The following is a 24,848-nucleotide window of genomic DNA, read 5'->3' on the forward strand; positions in this document are numbered from 1 at the left end:
ATCTCGCCCAATATTGGATGAATTGAATCCTCTGCCCAACACAATGCAGGAACTAATTGTGTAAAGTGAAACTGAATATAAGCCAGACTAAGAATATGTAAAAATGGATATTCCTTCCAAAAAATTCCGCATAAAAAATCATTCTGCCCTTCCCAGAAAATCAAGACAAGACTTATTAATAAGTAGTTTTTTACCGGATTTGTTCTTGCAGGAGCAACACGACGGGTGCCATCTGCTTACCCTTTCGGAGCACCCAAGTTCACACCCGGTTTTTTGTGTGGGGTTCGTATTGCTCAATCTTTGGTATTCTTTATATTGCTATGGCGATGTTTTTAATGTGAAATATGTATCATCTGGACATTTTACATATGTATATATATATATACATGATAAACATGGGATGTTAAAACGCATAAGTAATTTAAATTTTGGTCAGGTTTTTTTATTATTTTGATAGATCATTATGGGGAATAAACTTTGTGCCTTTCATTGTTGGGTAGACATCAATGAGACAACAACCCTACGAAAACAGTCATAAGAAGTCAACAAAGTGTCTACACAATAAATATAACTAGTTCTAAATTGCTTCGAGTCTTAAAACAGTAGTGATGAAACTTAACAGTCTACCAAAGATCTCACATTTAATATATACCAACCCCCTTAATGACATTAATACAAAAAAGGTTAAAGACATGACAAAGACAACCGCTGATAAGGTTCCTTAATAGGACAGACACATGACCATGTGGTCAGGTTAAAACCCGTTTTTGAGATCCCCACCTTTCCCTTCTTTCCCTCCGAGGAACTTGACAAAAGGTAAAAATGAGTACAAAAAAGCACTTAACTTTATGATACCGATTTAAGAATAACAAAATCACAAGAACTAGAACAAGAATAATAATTATAGTCCGTTCAATGGTAAAGAATGCTCACAGTTTCTGAGAGCAAGTTCAAAACACTTTAACTTGTCGATGTACTTTGTTTCTTTGAAATTCATTGCTTTTACTTAGAAATACTTAGATTTCATACATAACTAGCTATTTTCCAGAAGCCAGTAATCAAATCAAAACTTGTGAACTTTATTATTGTGATTTTTATTTAAAATTAACACAGAATGATTTTTTTTCACTGAGTGGTTTACTCGGTGACACAACTTGGTACTGAAATAAACAATGACTGGTGACGATTTGCCCATCTGTCGATCTGCATGACCTAGTGTCGATTAGACTTCTGAACTCTCCGTGTCAAGGGCTGTTATAAAACAACATAAAAACAGAAATCTGTTTATAGTTTACCTGCGGTCGGATGATTAGCATATTGTTCCACCTGAATGTAACTTCCTGAATATCGGAAAGCATTCAAACCAAAAACAACGCTGAAACTGGCGGATAATGTTTCTTTTAATTTTTTTTTCAAACGACTTTTATTGATTGATATAAGTTGGCGATGCAAAACAGAAATTGTGAAAGGAAAGTCAATGATTGATTTGATTACTGACATAATTAAAATGTTTTTAAATTTAGCTGAAATACATTCTCACTCTTAATTTTGGGAGAACAAGATTGATTTATTAGTAGTTGTTTACCGGATTTGTACTTGCATTAGCAACACTACGGGTGCCATCTGCTTACCCTTTCGGAGCACCTAATTTCAGACCCGGTTTTTGTGTGAGGTTCGTATTGCTCAATCTTTAGTTTTATTTGTACCGTTTTTTGGATTTGTTCGTCTTATTGTCGCTTTATTGCCATGGCGATATCAGTTTTTCTTGGACTTATAAGTTTTGAATGTCCCCTTGGTTTACGTTTGCCTCCTTTTTGTTGTTGGCTTTGAACTAGTTTTCAGCTACTTATAGTTCTCTTAGAGCTAGATCAGTATTTTGTGTCTTTTGTTTTAATGTTAGTTGTGTTTTGTTCATCATGCCGATCTGATTAGTTGAGCCTTTTCAACTGATTTTTAAAGTTTAGTTTTATATTTCGCGATTAAACTACCGTCTCAGGTTGAGCGCTCACAAAAAAGATTGACCCACCACATTCTATATGCGCCTGTCCGAGGTCAGAAGTCTGTAATTAGTGGTTGTTATTCGATGCTGTCTGTCACATTTGATTTTCGTTGATTGCTTTATTATAGATTAGGCTGTTGTTTTTTACGTTTGAATTGTTTCTCATTTAGCCATGTCGGTGCATTTTATAGCTGTCTATACGGTATGGTTTTTTTCCATTGTTTAAGGCAGTTTACGGTGACATGTCATGTCACATGATGTGGTTGGTTTAATACGCTTCTTTTGGACTATGCTAAATATTGTTCATTGGCAATCAAATCAAATCGCAATATTTTACATTTAATGTGTTCATTCGTTCACAAAGCTGCGTGTGTGGTAACGTTTTCGTAACGACCTGATAAAACAATTTCATGCATGATGGCTTTTATTTGTAGCAAATAAAATAGCTTCCGTGTTCCGCGAGAGGCAACAGAGAACCTCAAATACCACACGAATAATGCATCGTCCATTTTCATCTCATGGCTCCCGCTTCCTTGCCAACAAAGATTCGAAAACATGCATTACACTTATCGTAAAGTAAGCCAACGTCGATTTGATTGGAAAGCAAGCGTTCTGAATTTACACCGTGCTTAAAAGTAAAAAAAGTTCCCGAAAACACGTTTTAGTACAATGCTTAGGGCAAATTTGTACGGTAATCGTCTGCTTTTGTTACGTCGGAAAAAATCTCTGGACAGTAAAGTAGTGGTTCACAGAAAGAGCACTTAGAACAGTTATCTTAATTTCGAACAAACCATTAAGTTCATGCTATGCCACAGGCACTTGTCTCTGAAAAAAATACCTATCTATACTACTAAATTAACGAGGTCTAATTTGTTAGCCGGGAATCCTTTAACTAAACTTATTCTAAAAAAAAATGAAAACAACATGTTAAATAATTTCATGCGTCTAAAAGGTTACCTATTGAAGACTGTAAATAATGTATCACTATACAAAAGCAACTAAATTTTATCGAAATTTCATTTTCAGCTGTTTTTGTTTCTTTTTAATATTCCCAAACCACAGAAGAAAAATATGTTTCCATAAATGGCACTGTTAATGAGTTTTGATGATAATCAGTTTTATAAAAAAAAAATGCACGTGTCTGACTGATGCAAGATAAGAACATGCGGGCAGTACCTTGTGGTTAATCAATAGAATTATTTGATAGCTTTATGACCACTGACCAACTATAAAAATAACAGTTATGAAAAAGAGGTGGACTAGGGGTTTATAGAAAAAAAGATGATAATGAATTGCAAATAAAAATACATTTCTATATTGGAGCTGTCAGGAGGAAAAAACAAAAAACTATTTGGAGCTATAGAGGGAATCAAAATATAAATGTACAAATATTAAACAAATATAATTGTACAACATCTAATGAGATCTTTATCCAGGTGGGCGGAGTTTTGACCATATCAGTAGCAGCTGACTTACATTAAGGTCACTAATGATATAACTTCTCCCGCCAGACCTGAATTTTGATGCACAGTGTGTGCATTTTCTTTATATATTTAGAATTGCTGAAATGGATTGCTTTATTACTGGTCAAAACCTAATTGATTTATGATTAAAGGCAAATCCTGAAGTATCCACATGGTACATTTGTGAATTATATTGAAGTTATTAAGGTTCAAGTATGAAAATCCTTATTGATTTGGCTATTTGTTTTAGGTATTTTTGTCATATAGCTCTTTAACTGTTTCGGTACTTATACATCCCTCGGATTTCAAATGTTTGGCTTTGAGCGTTCCTGATGAAGGTAAATCCAGAAAAGCGCTTCGGACGCATGAAATTATTAAACGTGTTGTTTTCAATTTTTATTAAATTGTGACACATCCATTTTTGCCATGAAAATGTAGTTTTAAATGACATTAGCTCCTAGATGGATGCCCCTATATGCATGATTTTAGCACATGTTGTTCCTTGACCTGTTATCTTCTAAACCATGTCTCAGATTTCCAAAAACATTAATAGAACAAATTTTATACCCAATTAAATTTAGAGCTTATGAATTAAGGTTGCAAACTTAATTGAAGGTTTATGAGAGAATGAAATACAATAGGAAAAATCTGAGACACTGTTATGAGGTCAAACTGAGTTGCTGAAGAATCTATCAGAAATTTTGGGATGCTATGAATAACAAAGAAGCTAATTTCATTCAAATGTGGACATCACAATCTAACAACTAATAACATAATAATCAATTATGTAATTACTATGTAATAATGAAATTATCACCATTTGAAAGATTAATCTTTCTTCTTTCTTTTGGTTCCTCATTTATAAGTTTTAGGGCTGGATGAAAGAAATCACATCAGTTTTAAGTCTTCTGATTTTGGGCGAAAAAAATCTATGTATTGTGCTACCTTAAATCTTTGAATATTGTTGTTATTGGTCTTAATATTGATTTTGTTATCAGTAAATTAAAACCATACTAAATATTACACACATGTACTTAACGGTACTACAATCTGTCGATACCTATAGTTTGACATTGCACAAGGTCATGTTTTTCTCTGACTGTTAATGACGTCTTTACACTAAATCCATTGGATGTTGGATGTATACTGATTGATATTCTAGTCTTAGATACATGATTTTTTTATTAGTTGTTATTGGCTTTGAACTAACTGTCAGTAACTGGGAGTACTCTCAGATCTGTACTTAGTGTCTTTTTGTTTTGGGGATTTATAAGTACCCGTCCACGTCTACTATGTGTTTTTGTTAGATGTATTTCTATTTGTGTCCATCTAATGAGTTAAGCCTTTTTCAACTGAATTTTATAGTTTGTTCATATGTTGTACTGTTACACCACTGTCCCAGGTTAGGGGAGGGTTGAGCACTCACAAACATGTTTAACCCCGCCACATACTTTATGTGCCTGTACCAAGTCAGGAGCCCGTAGTTCCGTGGTTGTCGTTGGTTCATGTCTGTCATATTTGTTTTTCTTGTTATAAATTAGGCCGTTAGTTTTCTCAATTGAATTGTTTCATATTTTTCATGTCGGGGCCTTTTATAGGCGACCATACGGTTTGTCATTTGAACTTTGGTGGATAGTTGTCTCATTGGCAACCATACCACATCTCCTTATTTTTATAATGACGTAAAAACGACGTATGAAATAATTTAACTTGATATGACTAAGATATGACAATGGTATAGATTAAAAATTACACCATTTCAGGCCTGTTGTTTTCCACATAATTAATTACCAATAGTTCACAAGTTCCAGGTCGAATCCGATACCGATATCAATAGTGTTTGTCACATGGAGTTTCCGGTTGTAGTATGTATGTATGTTATGTATCTTCTTCCTTTAATAGGAGCATCACCGTTGGTTGTGGTGTTAAAGAGGAACCTGATGTTCAGTGGTTGTCGTTTGTTGATGTGGTTCATAAGTGTTTCTCGTTTCTCGTTTTTTATATAGATTAGACCGTTGGTTTTCCTGTTTGAATGGTTTTACACTAGTCATTTTTGGGGCCCTTTATAGCTTGCTGTTCGGTGTGAGCCAAGGCTCCGTGTTGAAGGCCGTACTTTGACTTATAATGGTTTACTTTTACAAATTGTGACTTGGATGGAGAATTGTCTCATTGGCACTCATACCACATCTTTTTATACCTATTTAACACACTGTATCAGTACAGATTTAATGTGAGCATTTGCCTACCCAGTTTCCCAGCCTGACCTTGAGGGATCTTACTACCAGAAAGTTAAACCTCCCCCCTAAAAGAATAAGTACAATGCAATAAAACATACGAATATACACTCACCTGATTCACTCATCCTCAAAATATAAAAAATGCAAAATATAAAAACAAGTGAGTAAACCAGGACGGGTTCAAACAAAAAAGATTTTGAAAGCAGAGAAAGCTGTGCACCTTATAATAAGTATCACTTTATTAGATGACAATACGAATACTAAAAATCCGTGCTAAAAGCTAGGCTGATGTACTTTAATTCAGCCACGGACCCGCGATGTCGCGGGTGTGTTCTAGTATACATTAAAATTAAGGTATATAAGGGGATCCGAAAAATGTCAAACAGAAGTGCCGTTGTGCTATGCCTATGGTTTCAGGAACGCCCTCAGAACCTATCCTAGCTTTCCTTATAGCTCAAGACAGTAATAATCTTATCTTTAACAATGACTCACAAACCATACTTGGCATATATATGAAATATGTGTGTACATATATTTATGTCTGAACTTTTTTAAAGACATGTCTGCATAAGTTGTTTTACATCATTTAAAAAACGATTAGTCTTAAAACTTGAAAAAAACAACTCATTTTTACATCAATCACCCTGATTGCATGTCTTTGAAGATGTACTTAAATGAAAATTAAAAGAAGTTCCTTTAAAACTTTAAAAATCTTAAGGCCTGTTGACACAAGTTTTCTCGAATGTGCAGGTTTTGATAGGACAACAGCTTAAAAATATATATCGTATACGAAAAAGATAGCAACTTCCTAAAGTGATTATCCAGATTCCGAATTACATTGTTAAGCAGATATCGCCACGAGTCAACAACGACGACCAATGATCTGACAACACCAAAAACACCTATAAAGTATCATATGAACAAAGCAGAAATCATTAATACCTGTCAGAAGAACTGTGGTTGCACTATATCATTTGAATATTTCAATTTATCAGACGGCCAAAATAGAAAAAGCATATTGGAAATTAGATTACCATAAACTATGAATATTCTTCATTTAGGAGTATTTTTTGTTAGCCACTGTAATGCACAAATAAAAACAATAAACTCAAAGCAAACGTCTGAAGTAAAGATATACTGTTCATCGAAAAATTAGGAAGACAACAGTTACAGCATTGACGTCATTAATTTTGTAACTATGCTATAACAGTTGGGCGCCTGGAAATTGATTTCAGTCTACTCCAAAGCTCAGAGTGCACAATACTCAGCTGACGCAAAAGATACTTTAAGTTATGTTAAAATTAAAAACAATTAAAGATACAACTCTACCTAACCAGCCGGATATGTATATATAATAAATATTCTAACATGACGTTCTTCAAACGCTTTGAGTACACACCCGTGGTAAAATATGAATATATTGTTTGGGCTGTTCCGATCGTACTCCCGCGTCATATGCTTTTTTATGAATGAGCTACCCGACGTCATAGAACGATGACGTAAGAATATAAGCATTTTACGGGAAAATACACGCTTGTGAAACAGAAAATCATCACAACAAGGAAACATAAACAAACGATGCTAAAATGTGTTATATAAGCCATTTTTTGTATACATATAAGACATATAAGTACAATTATCATTTAGATTCATCCAAACCTATCTAAATATGTTATTGTAAATAGTTTAAGCATGTCATTTATTCAGTTTGCTCCGGTCGTTTACGTCAATTTAATAGTGCGTTTATTTATGGGAACGACAAATAATGCCTTCATCTAGAGCGCTTCGATCCAAAACAATTGCCGTATTTGTCCTATTAGAATCGTAATAATTCATGGGGGCTTGAATATATCGTGATTTTACCACGGGTTGTCCCTTTATGCCGATATTTTACCCCTCGCTATCGCTCAGGGTAAAATATTTGTAATAAAGGGCCAACCCGTGGTAAAATACGATATATTCAAGCCCCCATGAATTATTTCTTAAGTGTTTTGGCAATCAAAACCATATTTTCGGGACGGAATAATATTTAAATATGAGAAAGGTATCAAAAATGAAAATGCTAATTGTTGCAAATTATTTTAGGTCGAAGAAACGAACCCTTAAGAGAACAACTGGCACCAAAGAACATAAAGCCACAAGAAAGTAAGTTGTGATACATATTTGAACCACCAACAACATTATCTGAACTAGTCTTTTTCCATCTCACTGCAATGCTATTTGAAAGTTTGTTGTTGTGGAAAGAAAAAAGTAAAATCACAAAAATACTGAACTCCGATGAAAATTCAATCGGAAATTCCCTAATCACATCGCAAAATCAAATGACAAAACACATCAAACGAATGGACAACAACTGTCATATTCCTGACTTGGTACAGGCATTTTCAAATGTAGATAATGGTGGATTGAACCTGGTTTTATAGCGCTAAACCTCTCACTTGTACGACAGTCTCATCAAGAGAATACATTGTATTAGACGATTTGTTTGTATTTAAGAGACATTATCCATTATATACTTGAATTCAGGAAAGAGGAAGGGGGGGGGGGTGAGCAGGAGGATCTTTAGAATGAATATTCTGGCCTGGTACGAACTGAAAACATAATCTTGCCCAATATTAGATGAATTGAATATTCTGCTCAACAAAATGCAGGAATTAATTGTAAGCAAAGTGAAACTGAATATAAGGCAGACTAGGAATATGTAAAAATGTTTACAAAAAAGCACTTAACTCTATGATACTGATTTGTGAAAAAAAAAATTAACAAAATCACAAGAACTAGGACAACAATAATAATAATACTCAGTGCAATGGAAAAGAATGCCTACAGTTTCTGAGAGCAAGTTCAAAACACTTTAACTTCTCGATGTACTTTGGTTTCTTTGAAATTCGTTGCTTGTGCTTCGAAATACGTTGATTTCATACATAACTAGCTATTTTCCAGAAGCCAGTAATCAAATCAAAACTTGTAAACTTTATTTAGAATTTACACAGCATGATTTTTATCACTGAGTGGTTCACTCGGTGACACAACTTGGTACCGAAATAAACAATGACGGGTGACGATTTGCCAATCTGTCGATCTGACCTAGTGTTGATTAGAATTCTTACCTTCGCCGTGTCAAGGGCTGTTATAAAACAACATAAAAACAGAAATCTATTTCATAGTATGCCTGTGGTCGGAGCATTAGCATATTGTTCCATCTGAAAGATATAACTTCCTGAATATCGGAAAGTCGGAAAGCATTCAAACCAAAAAACAACGCTGAAACTGAGAGATAGTGTTTTTTTTTAAAGTTTTATAAAAGTCGGCTAGGCAAAACAGTAATTGTGAAAAGGAAGTCAATAAATGATTTGATTACTGACATAATTCAAATGTTTTTAAATTTAGTTGAAAAACATTCTTACTCTTTAAGTTTTGAAAAAAAAAGATTCATTTATTAGTAGTTTTTGACCGGATTTGTACTTGCATGAGCAACACGACGGGTGCCAACTGCTTACCCTTTGGAGCACCTAAGTTCACACCCGGTTTTTGTGTACGGTTCGTTTTGCTCAATCTTTAGTTTTATATGTAGCGTTTTCTGGATTTGTTCGTCTTATTGTCGTTTTATTGCCATGGCGATGTCAGTTTTCCTTGGACTTATAAATTTTGAATGTCCCCTTGGTATCGTCTGCCTCCTTTTTATTGTTGGCTTTGAACTAGTTTTCAGCTACTGATTGTTCTCTTACAGTTCAATCGGTATTTTGTGTCTTTTGTTTTAATGTTAGTTGTGTTGGTCTGGCGAGTCGAGCCCATTTCAACTGATTTTTAAAGTTTAGTTTTATATTTTGCGATTAAACTACCGTCTCAGGTTGAGCGCTCACACATATGTTTGACCCGCCACATTCTATATGCGCCTGTCCCAAGTCAGAAGTCTGTAATTAGTGGTTGTTGTTTGATGATGTCTGTCATATTTGATTTTCGTTGATTGCTTTATCATAGATTAGGCTGTTGTTTTTTACGTTTCAATTGTTTCTCATTTAGGCATGTCGGGGCCTTTAATAGCTAATTATACGGCATGGTGTTGTTTCCATTGTTTAAGGCAGTTTACGGTGACCTGTGGTTGCTTAAATCCGTTTTTTTTTTTACTATGTTGTAAATTATTCTCATTGGCAATCACATCACCTCGCATTGTTTTACATTAATTGTGTTCAATCGTTCACAATGCTGCGTGTGTGGTAACGTTTACGTAATGACCTGATAAAACAATTCCATGCATTATGGCATCCTTTCATTTGTATCGGGTAAAATAGCCCCCGTGTTGCGCGATTGATGCATCGTCCATTCTCATCTCATGGCTTCTGCTTCTTCGCAAACAAAGATTCGAAAACATGCATTACACTTATCGTAAAGTAAGCCATCGTCGATTTTATAGGAAAGCAAGCGTTTTGGATATACACTGTGCTTCAGTGTATAAAAAGTTCCGGAAAACACGTTTTAGTGCAATGCTCAGGGCAAATTTGTACGGAATTCGTCTGCTTTTGTTACGTCGGGTAAAGTCTCAGGACAGTAAAGTACTGGCTCACAGAAAGGGCACTTAGAACAGTTATCTTAATTTCGAACGAACCATTAAGTTCATGCTATGCCACAGGCACTTGTCTCCGAAAAAAATACCTATATACTTTATATTAAGGGATATAGCGAAAAGAATTTTTCATAGACAAGTGCCTGTGTGCTATGCTTAAGGTTTGAGGAACGCCCTTAGAACTTAACCTAGCTTTCCTTATAGCTCAAAACAGTAATAATCTTATCTTTAACAATGACTCACAAACCATACTTGGCATATACAATATGTGTGTACATATTTTTATGTCTGAACTTTTTTCAGAAACTGTCTGCATAAGTTGCTTTACAGCATTTAACAAAAATGTTAAGTCTTAAAACTTGAAAAAACAACTCGTTTTTACATTAATCACCCTGATTGCATTTCTTTGAAGATATACTTAAATGAAAATTAAAAGCAGTGTCTTTAAAACTTTCAAAATCCTAAGGCCTGTTGCCACAAGTTGTCTCAAATGTGCAGCTTTTTGATTTAACAGCAGCTTTAAAAACATATAACGTATACGAAAATGATAACAGGTTCCTATGGTGACAGTCCAGATTCCGTATAACATTGTTAAAGCAGTCAACAATGACGACCAATGATCTGACACCAAGAAAACCAATCAAGTATCATGTGAACAAAGCGGAAATCATATGTAATACCTGTAACTGTGATTGCACTATATCATTTAAATATTTCAATTGATCAGACGGCCAAAAAAAGAAAATGCATATTGGAAATTAAATTACAATGAATTATGAATATTCTTCATGTAGTTCTATTTTCGTTAGCCACTGCAATGCACAAATAAAGCAGTAAACTCAAAGCAAACTTTTGAAGTAAAGATATACTGTTCATCGAAAATTAGGGAGACAACAGTTACAGCATTGGCGTCATTAACTTTGTAACTATGGTTGGGCGCCTGTAAATTGATTTAAGCCTAGTCCGAAGCTCATAGTGCACTATACTCAACTAAAGCAAAAGATACTATTAGTTATTCTAATTCTAGCAGCCGGATTTATATATAATAAATAGTGTTTTGGCAATCAAAACTATATATTCGGGACGGAATATTTAAATATGATAAAGATATCAAAAATGAAAATGATAATTGTTGCAAATTATTTTTAGGTCGAAGAAACAAACCCTTAGAAGAACAACCTGCACCAAAGACCATAAAGCCAGCAGAAAGTAAGTTGTGATACATATAAGAACCATCAACAACATAATCGGAACTAGAGTCCTTTTCTATCTCACTGCAATAGTACTTGAAAGTTTGTTGTTGTGGAAAATACATTGTATTAGGAGATTTGTTTGTATTTTAGAGACATTACCCATTAGATACTAGTATTCAGGAAAGAGGGGGGTGGGCAGGAGGATCTTGGGAATGGATATTCTGGCCTGATACGAACTGATACATAATCTTGCCCAACATTAGATGAATTGAATATTCTGCCCAACAAAATGGCCCCTGCCAGAAAATCAAATGTAAAGTAAGTATCAGTTGGACATTTTACATATGCATATATATACATAATAAACATGGGAAGTTAAAACGCAAAAGTAATTTAAATTTTGCACAGGTTTTTTGATTATTTTGAAAGGTCATTATGAGGAATAAACTGTGTACCTTACATTGATAAAATAAATGTTGGGTAGACATCAGTGAGACAGCATCCCAATAAAATCAGTCATATATAAGTCAACAAAGTTCTAAAAAATGAATATAACTAGTTCTAAAACGCTTCGAGTCTTAAACAGTATTGATGAAACTTAACAGTCTGCCAAAGATCTGACATTTAATATACCAACCCCTTTAATGACATTTAATATACCAACCCCCTTAATGACATTCAACATAAAAAAAAATAAAGACAAGACCAAAAACAACCGCTGATTATGTTTATTACTTTGGACAGACACATGACTCATGTGGCAAGGTTAAAACCCGTTTGTTAGATCCCCAACTTCCCCTCTTTAATCTTGATCAGAGTAACTTAACAAAAGGTAAAAATGAGTACAAAAAACACATAACTCTATGATACTGATTTAGGAATAACAAAATCACAAGAACTAGGACAAGAATAATAATTTTAGTCAGTGCAATGGTAAAGAATGCTCACAGTTTCTGAGAGCAAGTTCAAAACACTATAACTTGTCGATGTACTTTGTTTCTTTGAAATTCGTTGTTTGTACTTCGAAATACGTAGATAGATTTCAAACATTACTTGCTATTTTCCAGAAGCCAGTAATCAAAACAAAACTTGTAAACTTAATTATTTTTATTTAGAATTTACACAACATGATTTTTGTCACGGAGTGGTTCACTCGGTGACACAACTTGGTACCGAAATAAACAATGACGGGTGACGATTTGCCCATCCGTCGGTCTGACCTAGTGTCAATAAGACTTCTTACCTCCGCCGTGTCAATGACTGTTATAAAACAACATAAAAAACATAAATCTTTTTTATAGTATACCTGTGGTCCGATGATAAGTATATTGTTCAATCTGAAAGATATCATTCATCACCCTGATTGCATTTCTTTGAAGATATACTTAAATGAAAATTATAAGCAGTGTCTTTAAAACTTTCAAAGTCTTAAGGCCTGTTGGCACAAGTTGTCTCGAATTTGCAGCTTTTTGATAAGACAACAGCTTTAAAAACATATAACGTATACGAAAATGATAACAGGTTCCTATGGAGACAGTCCAGATTCCGTATAACATTGTTAAAGCAGATATCGCCGCGAGTCAACAATGACGACCAATGATCTGACACCAAGAAAACCAATCAAGTATCATGTGAACAAAGCGGAAATCATATGTAATACCTGTAACTGTGATTGCACTATATCATTTAGATATTTCAATTGATCAGACGGCCAAAAAAAGAAAATGCATAATATTGGAAATTAAATTACCATGAATTATGAATATTCTTCATGTAGTTCTATTTTCGTTAGCCACTGTAATGCACAAATAAAAACATTAAACTCAAAGCAAACGTTCGAAGTAAAGATATACTGTTCATCGAAAATTAGGAAGACAACAGTTACAGCATTGGCGTCATTAATTTTGTAACTATGGTACAACAGTTGGGCGCCTGTAAATTGATTTAAGTCTAGTCCGAAGCTCATAGTGCACTATACTCAGCTAAAGCAAAATTTACTTTGAGTTATTCTAATTCTAGCAGCCGGATTTGGATATTATAAATAGTGTTTTGGCAATCAAAACTATTTATTCGGGACGGAACATTTAAATATGAGAAAGATATCAAAAATGAAAATGATAATTGTTGTAAATTATTTTTAGGTCTAAGAAACAAACCCTTAGAAGAACAACCTGCACCAAAGACCATAAAGCCAGCAGAAAGTAAGTTGTGATACATATTAGAACCATCAACAACATAATCGGAACTAGAGTCCTTTTCTATCTCACTGCAATGTTATTTGAAAGTTTGTTGTTGTGGAGAATACATTGTATTAGGAGATTTGTTTGTATTTTAGAGACATTACACATTAGATACTAGTATTCAGGAAAGAGGGGGGTGGGCAGGAGGATCTTGGGAATGGATATTCTGGCCTGGAACGAACTGATACATAATCTTGCCCAACATTAGATGAATTGAATATTCTGACCAACAAAATGGCCCCTCCCAGAAAATCAAATGTAAAATAAGCATCAGTAGGACATTTTACATATGCATATATATACATGAAAAACATGGGAAGTTAAAACACAAAAGTAATTTTAATTTTGCACAGGTTTTTTGATTATTTTGATAGGTCATTATGAGGAATAAACTGTGTACCTTACATTGATAAAATAAATGTTGGGTAGACATCAGTGAGACAGCATCCCAATAAAATCAGTCATATAGAAGTCAACAAAGTTCTACAAAACAGTATTGATGAAACTTAACAGTCTGCCAAAGATCTGACATTTAATATACCAACCCCCTTAATGACATTTAATATACCAACCCCCTTAATGACATTAAACATAAAAATAGTTAAAGACATGACCAAAAACAACCGCTGATTATGTTCATTACTTAGGACAGACACATGACTCATGTGGCAAGGTTAAAACCCGTTTTTCAGATCCCCAACTTCCCCTCTTTAATCTTGATCAGAGTAACTTAACAAAAGGTAAAAATGAGTACAAAAAACACATAACTCTATGATACTGATTTAGGAATAACAAAATCACAAGAACTAGGACAAGAATAATAATTCTAGTCAGTGCAATGGTAAAGAATGCTCACAGTTTCTGAGAGCAAGTTCAAAACACTATAACTTGTCGATGTACTTTGTTTCTTTGAAATTCGTTGTTTGTACTTCGAAATACGTAGATAGATTTCATACATTACTTGCTATTTTCAAGATGCCAGTAATCAAAACAAAACTTGTAAACTTAATTATTTTTATTTAGAATTTATACATGATTTTTGTCACGGAGTGGTTCACTCGGTGACACAACTTGGTACCGAAATAAACAATGACGGGTGACGATTTGCCCATCCGTCGGTCTGACCTAGTGTCAATAAGACTTCTTACCTCCGCCGTGTCAATGACTGTTATAAAACAACATAAAAAACATAAATCTTTTTTATAGTATACCTGTGGTCCGATGATAAGTAAATTGTTCAATCTGAAAGATATCATTCATCACCCTGATTGCATTTCTTTGAAGATATACTTGAATGAAAATTATAAGCAGTGTCTTTAAACTTTCAAAATCTTAAGGCCTGTTGGCACAAGTTGTCTCGATTTTGCAGCTTTTTGATAAGACAACAGCTTTAAAAACATATAACGTATACGAAAATGATAACAGGTTCCTATGGAGACAGTCCAGATTCCGTATAACATTGTTAAAGCAGATATCGCCGCGAGTCAACAATGACGACCAATGATCTGACACCAAGAAAACCAATCAAGTATCATGTGAACAAAGCGGAAATCATATGTAATACCTGTAACTGTGATTGCACTATATCATTTAGATATTTCAATTGATCAGACGGCCAAAAAAAGAAAATGCATAATATTGGAAATTAAATTACCATGAATTATGAATATTCTTCATGTAGTTCTATTTTCGTTAGCCACTGTAATGCACAAATAAAAACAGTAAACTCAAAGCAAACGTTTGAAGTAAAGATATACTGTTCATCGAAAATTAGGAAGACAACAGTTACAGCATTGGCGTCATTAATTTTGTAACTATGGTACAACAGTTGGGCGCCTGTAAATTGATTTAAGTCTAGTCCGAAGCTCAGAGTGCACTATACTCAGCTAAAGCAAAATTTACTTTGAGTTATTCTTATTCTAGCAGCCGGATTTGGATATTATAAATAGTGTTTTGGCAATCAAAACTATTTATTCGGGGCGGAACATTTAAATATGAGAAAGATATCAAAAATGAAAATGATAATTGTTGTAAAATATTTTTAGGTCTAAGAAACAAACCCTTAGAAGAACAACCTGCACCAAAGACCATAAAGCCAGCAGAAAGTAAGTTGTGATACATATTAGAACCATCAACAACATAATCGGAACTAGAGTCCTTTTCTATCTCACTGCAATGTTATTTGAAAGTTTGTTGTTGTGGAGAATACATTGTATTAGGAGATTTGTTTGTATTTTAGAGACATTACACATTAGATACTAGTATTCAGGAAAGAGGGGGGTGGGCAGGAGGATCTTGGGAATGGATATTCTGGCCTGGAATGAACTGATACATAATCTTGCCCAACATTAGACGAATTAAATATTCTGCCCAACAAAATGGCCCCTCCCAGAAAATTAAATGTAAAATAAGCATCAGTTGGACATTTTACATATGCATATATATACATGATAAACATGGGAAGTTAAAACACAAAAGTAATTTAAATTTTGCACAGGTTTTTTGATTATTTTGATAGGTCATTATGAGGAATAAACTGTGTACCTTACATTGATAAAATAAATGTTGGGTAGACATCAGTGAGACAGCATCCCAATAAAATCAGTCATATAGAAGTCAACAAAGTTCTACAAAACAGTATTGATGAAACTTAACAGTCTGCCAAAGATCTGACATTTAATATACCAACCCCCTTAATGACATTTAATATACCAACCCCCTTAATGACATTAAACATAAAAATAGTTAAAGACATGACCAAAAACAACCGCTGATTATGTTCATTACTTAGGACAGACACATGACTCATGTGGCAAGGTTAAAACCCGTTTTTCAGATCCCCAACTTCCCCTCTTTAATCTTGATCAGAGTAACTTAACAAAAGGTAAAAATGAGTACAAAAAACACATAACTCTATGATACTTATTTAGGAATAACAAAATCACAAGAACTAGGACAAGAATAATAATTCTAGTCAGTGCAATGGTAAAGAATGCTCACAGTTTCTGAGAGCAAGTTCAAAACACTATAACTTGTCGATGTACTTTGTTTCTTTGAAATTCGTTGTTTGTACTTCGAAATACGTAGATAGATTTCATACATTACTTGCTATTTTCAAGATTCCAGTAATCAAAACAAAATTTGTAAACTTAATTATTTTTATTTAGAATTTACACAACATGATTTTTGTCACGGAGTGGTTCACTCGGTGACACAACTTGGTACCGAAATAAACAATGACGGGTGACGATTTGCCCATCCGTTGGTCTGACCCAGTGTCAATAAGACTTCTTACTTCCGCCGTGTCAAGGGCTGTTATAAAACAACATAAAAAACATAAATCTTTTTTATAGTATACCTGTGGTCCGATGATAAGTATATTGTTCTATCTGAAAGATATCATTTCCTGAATATCGGAAAGCATTCAAACCAAAAAAACAACCAACGCTGAAACTGAGAGATAGTGTTTCTTTTGATTTTTTTTCATCTGACTTTTATTGTTTGATAAAAGTTGGCGAGGCAAAACAGTAATTGTGAAAAGGAAAGTAAATAAATGATTTAATTACTGACATAATTCAAATGTTTCTTCATTTAGCTGGAATACATTCTTACTCTTAAGATTGGGAGAACAAAGATTTATTGATAAGTGCTTGTTTACTGGACTTGTACTTGCATGAGCAACACGACCGGTGCCAACTCCCTTTCGGAGCACCTTAGTTCACACCCGGTTTTTGTAGGGGTTCGTGTTGCTCAATCTTTGGTTTTCTTTGTAGCGTTTTGTGGATTTGTTCGTCTTATTGTCGTTTTTCATTTTATTGCCATTGCGATGTCGTTGACTTATAAGTTTTGAATGTCCCCTTGGTATCGTCTGCCTCCTTTTTGTTGTTGGCTTGAACTAACTTTCAGTTACTATTATTTTACATTAATTGTGTTTAATCGTTCATGAAGGTGCGTGTGTGGTAATGTTTACGTAACGAGGTGATTAAACAATTTCATGCATCATGACATTCTTTTATTTGTAGCAAGTAAAATAGCTCCCGTGTTCCGCGAGAGACAACAGAGAACGTCAAATACCACACGATTGATGCATCGTCCATTCTCATCTCATGGCTCTCGTTTCTTCGCCAACAAAGATTCGAAAACATGCATTACACTTATCGTAAAGTAATCGTCGATTTGATCGGAGAGCAAGCGTTCTGAATATACACCGTGCTTCAATGTACAAAAAGTTCCGGAAAACATGTTTTAGTACAATTCTCAGGGCAAATTTGTATGGAATTCGTCTGCTTTCGTTTCGTCGGGTAAAAACTCAGGACAGTAAAGAAGTTGTTCACAGAAAGAGCATTTGGAACAGTTATCTTAATTTCGAACGAACCATTAAGTTCATGCTATGCCTAAGGTTTGAGGAAACCCATCCTATAAATAATAAGTAATAATCTTATATTTAACAATGACTCACAAACCATACTTGCCATATATTAAATTTGTGTGTGTACATATATTTATGTCTGATTTTTTTTCAGAAGCTGCCTGCATTAGTTGCTTTACAGCATTTAAAAAAATGTTACAGAGAGTCATATAGTAAATAATCGTGTCACAACCACAACTCAGCTTAAGGCCTCTTCTGAACATTTGAAGGTCCCCACTATGTATTGGTTACTTTCAGCACTTTTAACGAGTTCCTTAACTACTATCAAAGAACTGATCATTAATTTCTTAATAAAACATATGAAAATAGTGGAATTAACCATTTTTGGAGTGTAAAAAATTCTTTGGATGTTTTAGATAAATTAAGTGCTTTTGATGGTCCTTTTGATTCGGTTGACAGTTTTGACTTTTCCACTCTTTACACAACACTGCCACACATTTTTATCAAACAAAAGTTTTCCTATTTAATAAAATGATCGTTCGATAAATCTGGTTGCAAGTTTATTTGCTGCAACTCATACAAAGCCCTTTTCTCAAACGAGAAAGGTAAATATGCTAGATATACTTACTGGAGGTGTGATCAGATGATTAAAACCATAATTTTCTCCTTGATAACATTGATGTACGTTTCGGCAATAAAGTTTATCGACAGATTGTAGGTATCCCTATAGTCACCAATTGTGCCCCTTTAATCGCAGATTTATTCCTGTACAGTTATGAATCAGTTTATGGACAAACTCAGTAAAGACCCGTCTAAATTCCATTCAATTGATAAATTCAACATGACTTATTGTTATCTTGATGATATTTTTTCGTTAAATAATCAAGAATTTTTTAAATATACTGCCGAAATTTACCCACAGGAACTCAACTTATGCCTCGTTCACACGTACATTTAATTCGAATTGAATTCGAATCGAATGCGAATCGAATTCGCTAATCGCGTTCACACACTCTTCTTTTTTAATTCGAATTGATTCGAATTGGCTAAATCGCATTATCCAATTCGCATTAGAAATGCGTTTTTGTTAATACGAATTAAAAGTTAACGTCGTTAGGACAGTAAAGCGAATTTGACGCGCATTGCAATTCGAATTAGAATTTACGTTTGGACGTCAAACGTTTCGAATGCGAACTAAACTAATTCGAATTAGTTAATGCGAATCGAATTCGAATTACGTGTGAACGCAGCATCAAATAAATCAAATGTTAACAGCAATAAGTGTCCTTTCTTAGATTTATACATTTCAGTTTTACACCAGAAACTCTACACAAAAATTAACAAGAAAAGGGATGATTTTTCTTTCCCTATTGTTAATTTTCCCTTTTTTGGACGGTGATGTTCCGCTGGCACCATCTTGCGATGTTTATATTTCCCAACTCGTTCGTTATGCCCGTGTCTGTAGTGACGTTTTGGGTTGCAATGAGCGTAATCTGTGTATTGCTGGTAAAGTTTTAAGTCAGGGATTTCGTTACCAGAAATTACTTAAAACTTTTTTCTAAATTCTTCCATAAATACAAAGATTTAGTTTGCAAATTTGGCTGTACCTGTAAAAAACTTATTTCAGACGGAATAGCACATCCTACATTTTACTGTGATGTTGTTTACAGAGCCCGGAAATTATATACGATCCGGGTAGACTTTTCATTCCTTTAAATGAACTTATTCTAAAAGTTTACCAATTCAATTTTGTAATTAGATCTTTGAATATTGTTTTTTTGGTATAAATATTGATTTTGTTATCAGTAATTAAAATCATACTAAATAGTTTTGTTATCAAATATGCACTTTAACGGTACTACAATCTGTCGATACCTTTATGTTGGCATTGCACAAGGTCATGTTTTTCTCTGACTGTTAATGACGTCTTTACACTCCATCCATTTGATGTTGGATGTATACAAATTGATATTTTAGTCTTAGATACATGATTTTTTTATTATATTTTATTGGCTTTGAACTAGCTATAAATTAGGCCGTTAGTTTTCTCAATTGAATTGTTTCATATTTTTTATGTCGGTGCCTTTTATAGCCGACTATGCGTTATGGGTTTTTCTCATTGTTGAAGGCCATACGGTTGCCTATAATTGCTTACAACCACTTTATTTGAACTTTGGTGGATAGTTGTCTCATTGGCAATCATAATTCATCTCCTTATTTTTATATTAGTCTTAAACTTGAAAAAACAACTTATTTTTACATTAATCACCCTGATTGCATTTCTTTGAAGTTTCCTTTAATAAAAATTAAAAGTAGTTCCTTTAAAATATTTTCATCTGATTTACTATCACCTGACTATTTTAATAGTCCCAGCCTTTAAGTGTGATAAATTACTAAAGCAGCTGTAACTTTTGCAGGCGCTATTGGTGATCCCTGTATAACCAAGCCTTGTGCAAATGGTGGCATGTGTACATGGAAACGAGGGAAAAGTCCGGATTTTACTTGTAAATGCGCACTCGGTTACAAAGGAAAGTTTTGTCAGGAATGTAAGTAGACATTGGAAAAGCTGAGGTACATACTCCCTTCATTTTTTTTTCTTACTTTACAAACTCGTTGTTTGTTTTTTGTTTTGTTTTTTCATACAATGAATATAAAAACATGTAACTAACGTAATCTTTAAGAGTCAGTGGGTCATCCATTACTTCAAAAAGGAGTACGTAAATTAATTGGCGTACATTCCAAAAGAATCTTATAAAAGATTCTTACAAATAGTCTAACATTATTTTAATTGTTTAACACTAGCTGTCCCTGAATGCGATTCGCAGCCATGCCGAGAGAAAGGCTCTTGTGTGTCAACTCCTAAAGGATTTATATGCATGTGTACAGATGACTCTCATGGAATTTATTGTGAAGACAAGACAATGAAAAACAAAACAGGTAATTCAGTGGGAAAACATTTCATCTATACAAGTCAAATTTATTATTTATTCTTGTTTAATATGCTTTATTGCTGAAACACAGCAAATTATACAAGTTAGAAAAAAACTATATCATTTATAAGATAAACGTATGAAGGATAAAGTATGTGTACATACTCATACATACATGTATATGAATGAACGGCAATAAAACTTTTTTTAAATCATATGTATTCTGTTGTGAAATACTAGACATTTGTTTTCCTTCTCTTGTCTTCAAAAGAAGTTCTATAAAGTCTGCATCATATTGGTAAAAAAAAGTCATGTAGTAGGGATATATCGAGTACTCATTAAAAAACCGAATGCTTGCTGGAACAACAATGAGTCAACATGGAATCAGATCTACAAATTAACTATCTGTAGAAATACAAGAGAAGTATATATTAAATCATGACAACCGAGTTAGAATTATGATGTGTATCTAGAAATTTTAGCAGCTTATAGCAATTTGATTTTGAAACATCAAATTTTCAAAATGATAAACAGAATTTCTACGGATAGTTGTAGGTCTGAATCGATCCATGTTTCAAATAGGACAACCTAGTATAGCATTTCTTCAACACTCAGGATAATAAAAATATATCTTAGGTCAACGCCGAAATTAAGACTACGTTTTACTAGGTTAATTTACATAAACACAAAGAAATCTGATCTGTGAAATACAGATCCTGTGTCCAAGCTTATCATACAAAAGCAAATTTAATTTCTCAGGCTATAGCTGAAATTAGAGAGCTGAAATGAAAAAGTTATACTAATGAAAATTAAAATACCTGAATGGGCATTTTCAATCTGATTGAGATACAGATCCTGTGTTCACGCTTCGCTTACTTACTGGCTAGTGTCTGTGAAATCCTGTGTTCATGCTACGCTTACTTACTGGCTAGCGAAGTCCTGTGTTCACGCTTTGTAAACTTACTGGCTAGCGAAGTCCTGTGTTCACGCTTTGATTACTTGCTGGCTAGCGAAGTCCTGTGTTCCTGCTTTGCTTACTTACTGGCTAACGAAGTCCTGCATTCACGGTTCGCTTACTTACTGGCTAGCGAAGTCCTGTGTTCACGCTTTGCTTTTTTCTGGCTAGCGAAGTCCTGTGTTCACGCTTCGCTTACTTGCTGGCTAGCGAAGTCCTGTGTTCACGCTTCGCTTACTAATTGGTTAGCGTAGTCCTGTGTTCACGCTTTGCTTACTTTCTGGCTAGCGTAGTCCTGTGTTCACGCTTTGCTATTTTTCTGGCTAGCGAAGTACTGTGTTCGCGCTTCGCTTACTAACTAGCTAGCAAAGCGTGAACACAGGATCTGTAATTCAATCAGATTGGCACAGTCAAAACTAGATACACTATAAAGGGGTTGAATATTCCTCTAATTTGTAGAATGACTTTGAATAAATAAAACTTTTGAGCCAAATTCTTATAAAGTAAACATCATTGTCTTGATTTTATTTCAGTTATTTTTACTCCAGAAGAAGTTTACGAGGCTGAAACAGGCCTTGGTGTCTTCGGTGGACTTGTTGTGGTGATCATTATAATTCTAGTCATACATTTTATACGTGTCAACAAAAGAAGGTATACATTACTAAACTTGAGCTTTATTCAGTTTTCTTTGTGATGAATTAATCAATCATGACTGACATTTTTCATCAGGTCCAGTATTATAACAAAGGTCTAGATACGGGGGCAGGTCTTCATTTCTTATGCCATTTAAATTGTTTATTCTTCTATTCGTTTATTTGAGTCATTTTTTTCATATTCGTTTAACTTTAGCACTCCGTTTTTCTCGATTCCCTATTTTTTCCTTTCTTTTTTTTCTTGTCCATTATTCTCTATTTTGTAAACCCCATCCAGACCCTCTATCATGCAAAAAGTGAAATAGAAACTAAAATATGTTTTTTGTCTCTTGGTTTAAATAGATAGCTGTTAGTTTTTATTATCTCAAAACCAATTTCCCAAAACTTTATGTAGAGAATATTATATGGAGAGGCGGATTTAGGGGGCTTGAGAATGCCCCCCTCCCTTTTGTGGGAAAAATTTGGTTGATTATGTAGGGAATCACTGAAACATGACTGGAGCGGGCTCCCTCTTAGGCAGTCAGTTGGCCCCACTTATGAAAATTTCTGGATCCGCCACTGATATGTTTTTTCCCAATAACATATAACTGTATCAACCCGACACACCAATAAAATAGAAAGATCTCTGCTCTATGGATTATATTTGCTGAGGGTTGATAGGTTATGGTTAAGCAAACAGCAATAAATCAATCAATTCAGTCATCTGAGGGACACTAGCTTTGTGGAAAAAGGGGGGGGGGGTAAATCAGACCTAAAACTTCATAAGTAAAGTTACCGACTTACTCTGGTGTAAAAGTAAGGTTGTAGTTATTTTAGACAGATATATAGCTCTGTTATTAATTGGGTTCATGGACTTTACGTCCTTTTCATTTTATCATTCCATCTTTTCCAGATCATTTCTAATTTTTACGACTTGACAGAGGGGATTAATAAATGAATAGGACGATAATTATATACTAGTAGTAGTAATTTACTGTGTAAGTGTTTTAAGGTGCAGAACTGTTTTAACACAGCATAGGTAAAATGTTCTATTTGATTTCAGAGAAAATATGGTAGCCCAGTACCAACATCTGTTATCAGTGGAAGAAACACATCCACCTTTACCTCCTGGAATCTTTGAAGTCAGTAATTTATTATGCTATGAATTTTTCTGTTTTGCCTGTCCTAAATGGTCAGAATCACTCACAAAATACGCCTCGAAAGAAGTTTTACAGAAAGGTAATTTACTACAGAAACTTTTAAATGTTAGAAATAACGTGGTTAGCCATTACATGCAGTTTGAACGAAATGTTCACACAGAGAAGTATATTATAGCATCTTAATAGTATCTAAAACAAGCAAAATTGTAAAAGAATTGTATACTTCAGCTAATGTAAAAATTGTGAGATACATGTGTACAACAATGGGAACTTCGGAGGGTAGAAAAGCAGATATCAAGTCGTTACACAATACATATGGTGAATTTTCTTTAGTTAGCAATTTTCTTTAGTCAGCAATTTCCTTCAGTTAGAAATTTTCTTTAGTTAGCACGACATATCCTTCTACATTTCGAACCAAAGTACTATAGGTGCTAATTCCTTGCTTCGTGTATCTTGTAGCTTTTCTACGAAAATTTATTTGACGAATTAATGACGTTTACTCTGATAATGCTTCATATTACCAGAATTAAAATTAGGTTTAGTATGACAGGAAAATCCTTTAGTACCAATAGACAGAAAACTTAGAATCATGTGCAAAACAGTGTAGCCGAGACCATTGATTGGCGCGCTAAAATATCCCATTGACTGTGTCAGATTAGGTGAACGTTCGTCTGTAACGCCCACAACTCACGACGTATTCATTATAAACATTTAAACTGTGGGGTTGCCAAAGGGTCTCAGTATATATACGAACTACAGTGCACAGTATATTATATACATATTTTATTTGCGATCATAAAATGTACGAAGTCGTCCATTACTATGTAAATTGGGTCGATTAAAAAAAAAGCTGAATATGTTTCTGGTGCCAAGGGTTTTTCACAAGTATAGTAGTTAGCAGAAAAGATCATCAAACTATACATTGTATTCTGCTATATGTTTTGTGTTTGCACACTTTTTAAAGTTGATCATGCATTCGTTCTAAAATAAAATTTTGACCAGATAAAAGTTAAAAGATGACATAATTGGACAACCGCAATTGTTAAATCGCTTTGACGTCCGAAAAAAAAATAATACATCCATTGTAACTTTTAAAGCCAGTTAAA

At 34.0% G+C, this 24,848-nt stretch overlaps 1 protein-coding gene across 50 annotated transcripts in view; it reads left to right on the forward strand.

Moving 5' to 3' along the window:
• The window catches only part of LOC127730143 (uncharacterized), a 60,508-nt gene that overhangs the window by 34,087 nt on the left and 1,573 nt on the right, over positions 1-24,848 (forward strand). For 47 of the 50 annotated variants that reach the window (XM_052238291.1, XM_052238302.1, XM_052238301.1 and 44 more), the window contains 8 exons: positions 7,785-7,844; positions 11,413-11,472; positions 13,598-13,657; positions 15,742-15,801; positions 20,483-20,611; positions 20,868-21,002; positions 22,484-22,601; positions 23,646-23,821. In XM_052238291.1, the coding sequence (XP_052094251.1) occupies positions 7,785-7,844; positions 11,413-11,472; positions 13,598-13,657; positions 15,742-15,801; positions 20,483-20,611; positions 20,868-21,002; positions 22,484-22,601; positions 23,646-23,821 (798 nt within the window). The remainder of the gene's footprint in view (positions 1-7,784; positions 7,845-11,412; positions 11,473-13,597; positions 13,658-15,741; positions 15,802-20,482; positions 20,612-20,867; positions 21,003-22,483; positions 22,602-23,645; positions 23,822-24,848) is intronic. The other 3 variants (XM_052238293.1, XM_052238292.1, XM_052238303.1) reach the window with 3 other exon arrangements.

This window comes from Mytilus californianus, unplaced genomic scaffold (genome assembly GCF_021869535.1).
Source record: "Mytilus californianus isolate M0D057914Y unplaced genomic scaffold, xbMytCali1.0.p SCAF_2, whole genome shotgun sequence".
Taxonomy (NCBI): domain Eukaryota; kingdom Metazoa; phylum Mollusca; class Bivalvia; order Mytilida; family Mytilidae; genus Mytilus; species Mytilus californianus.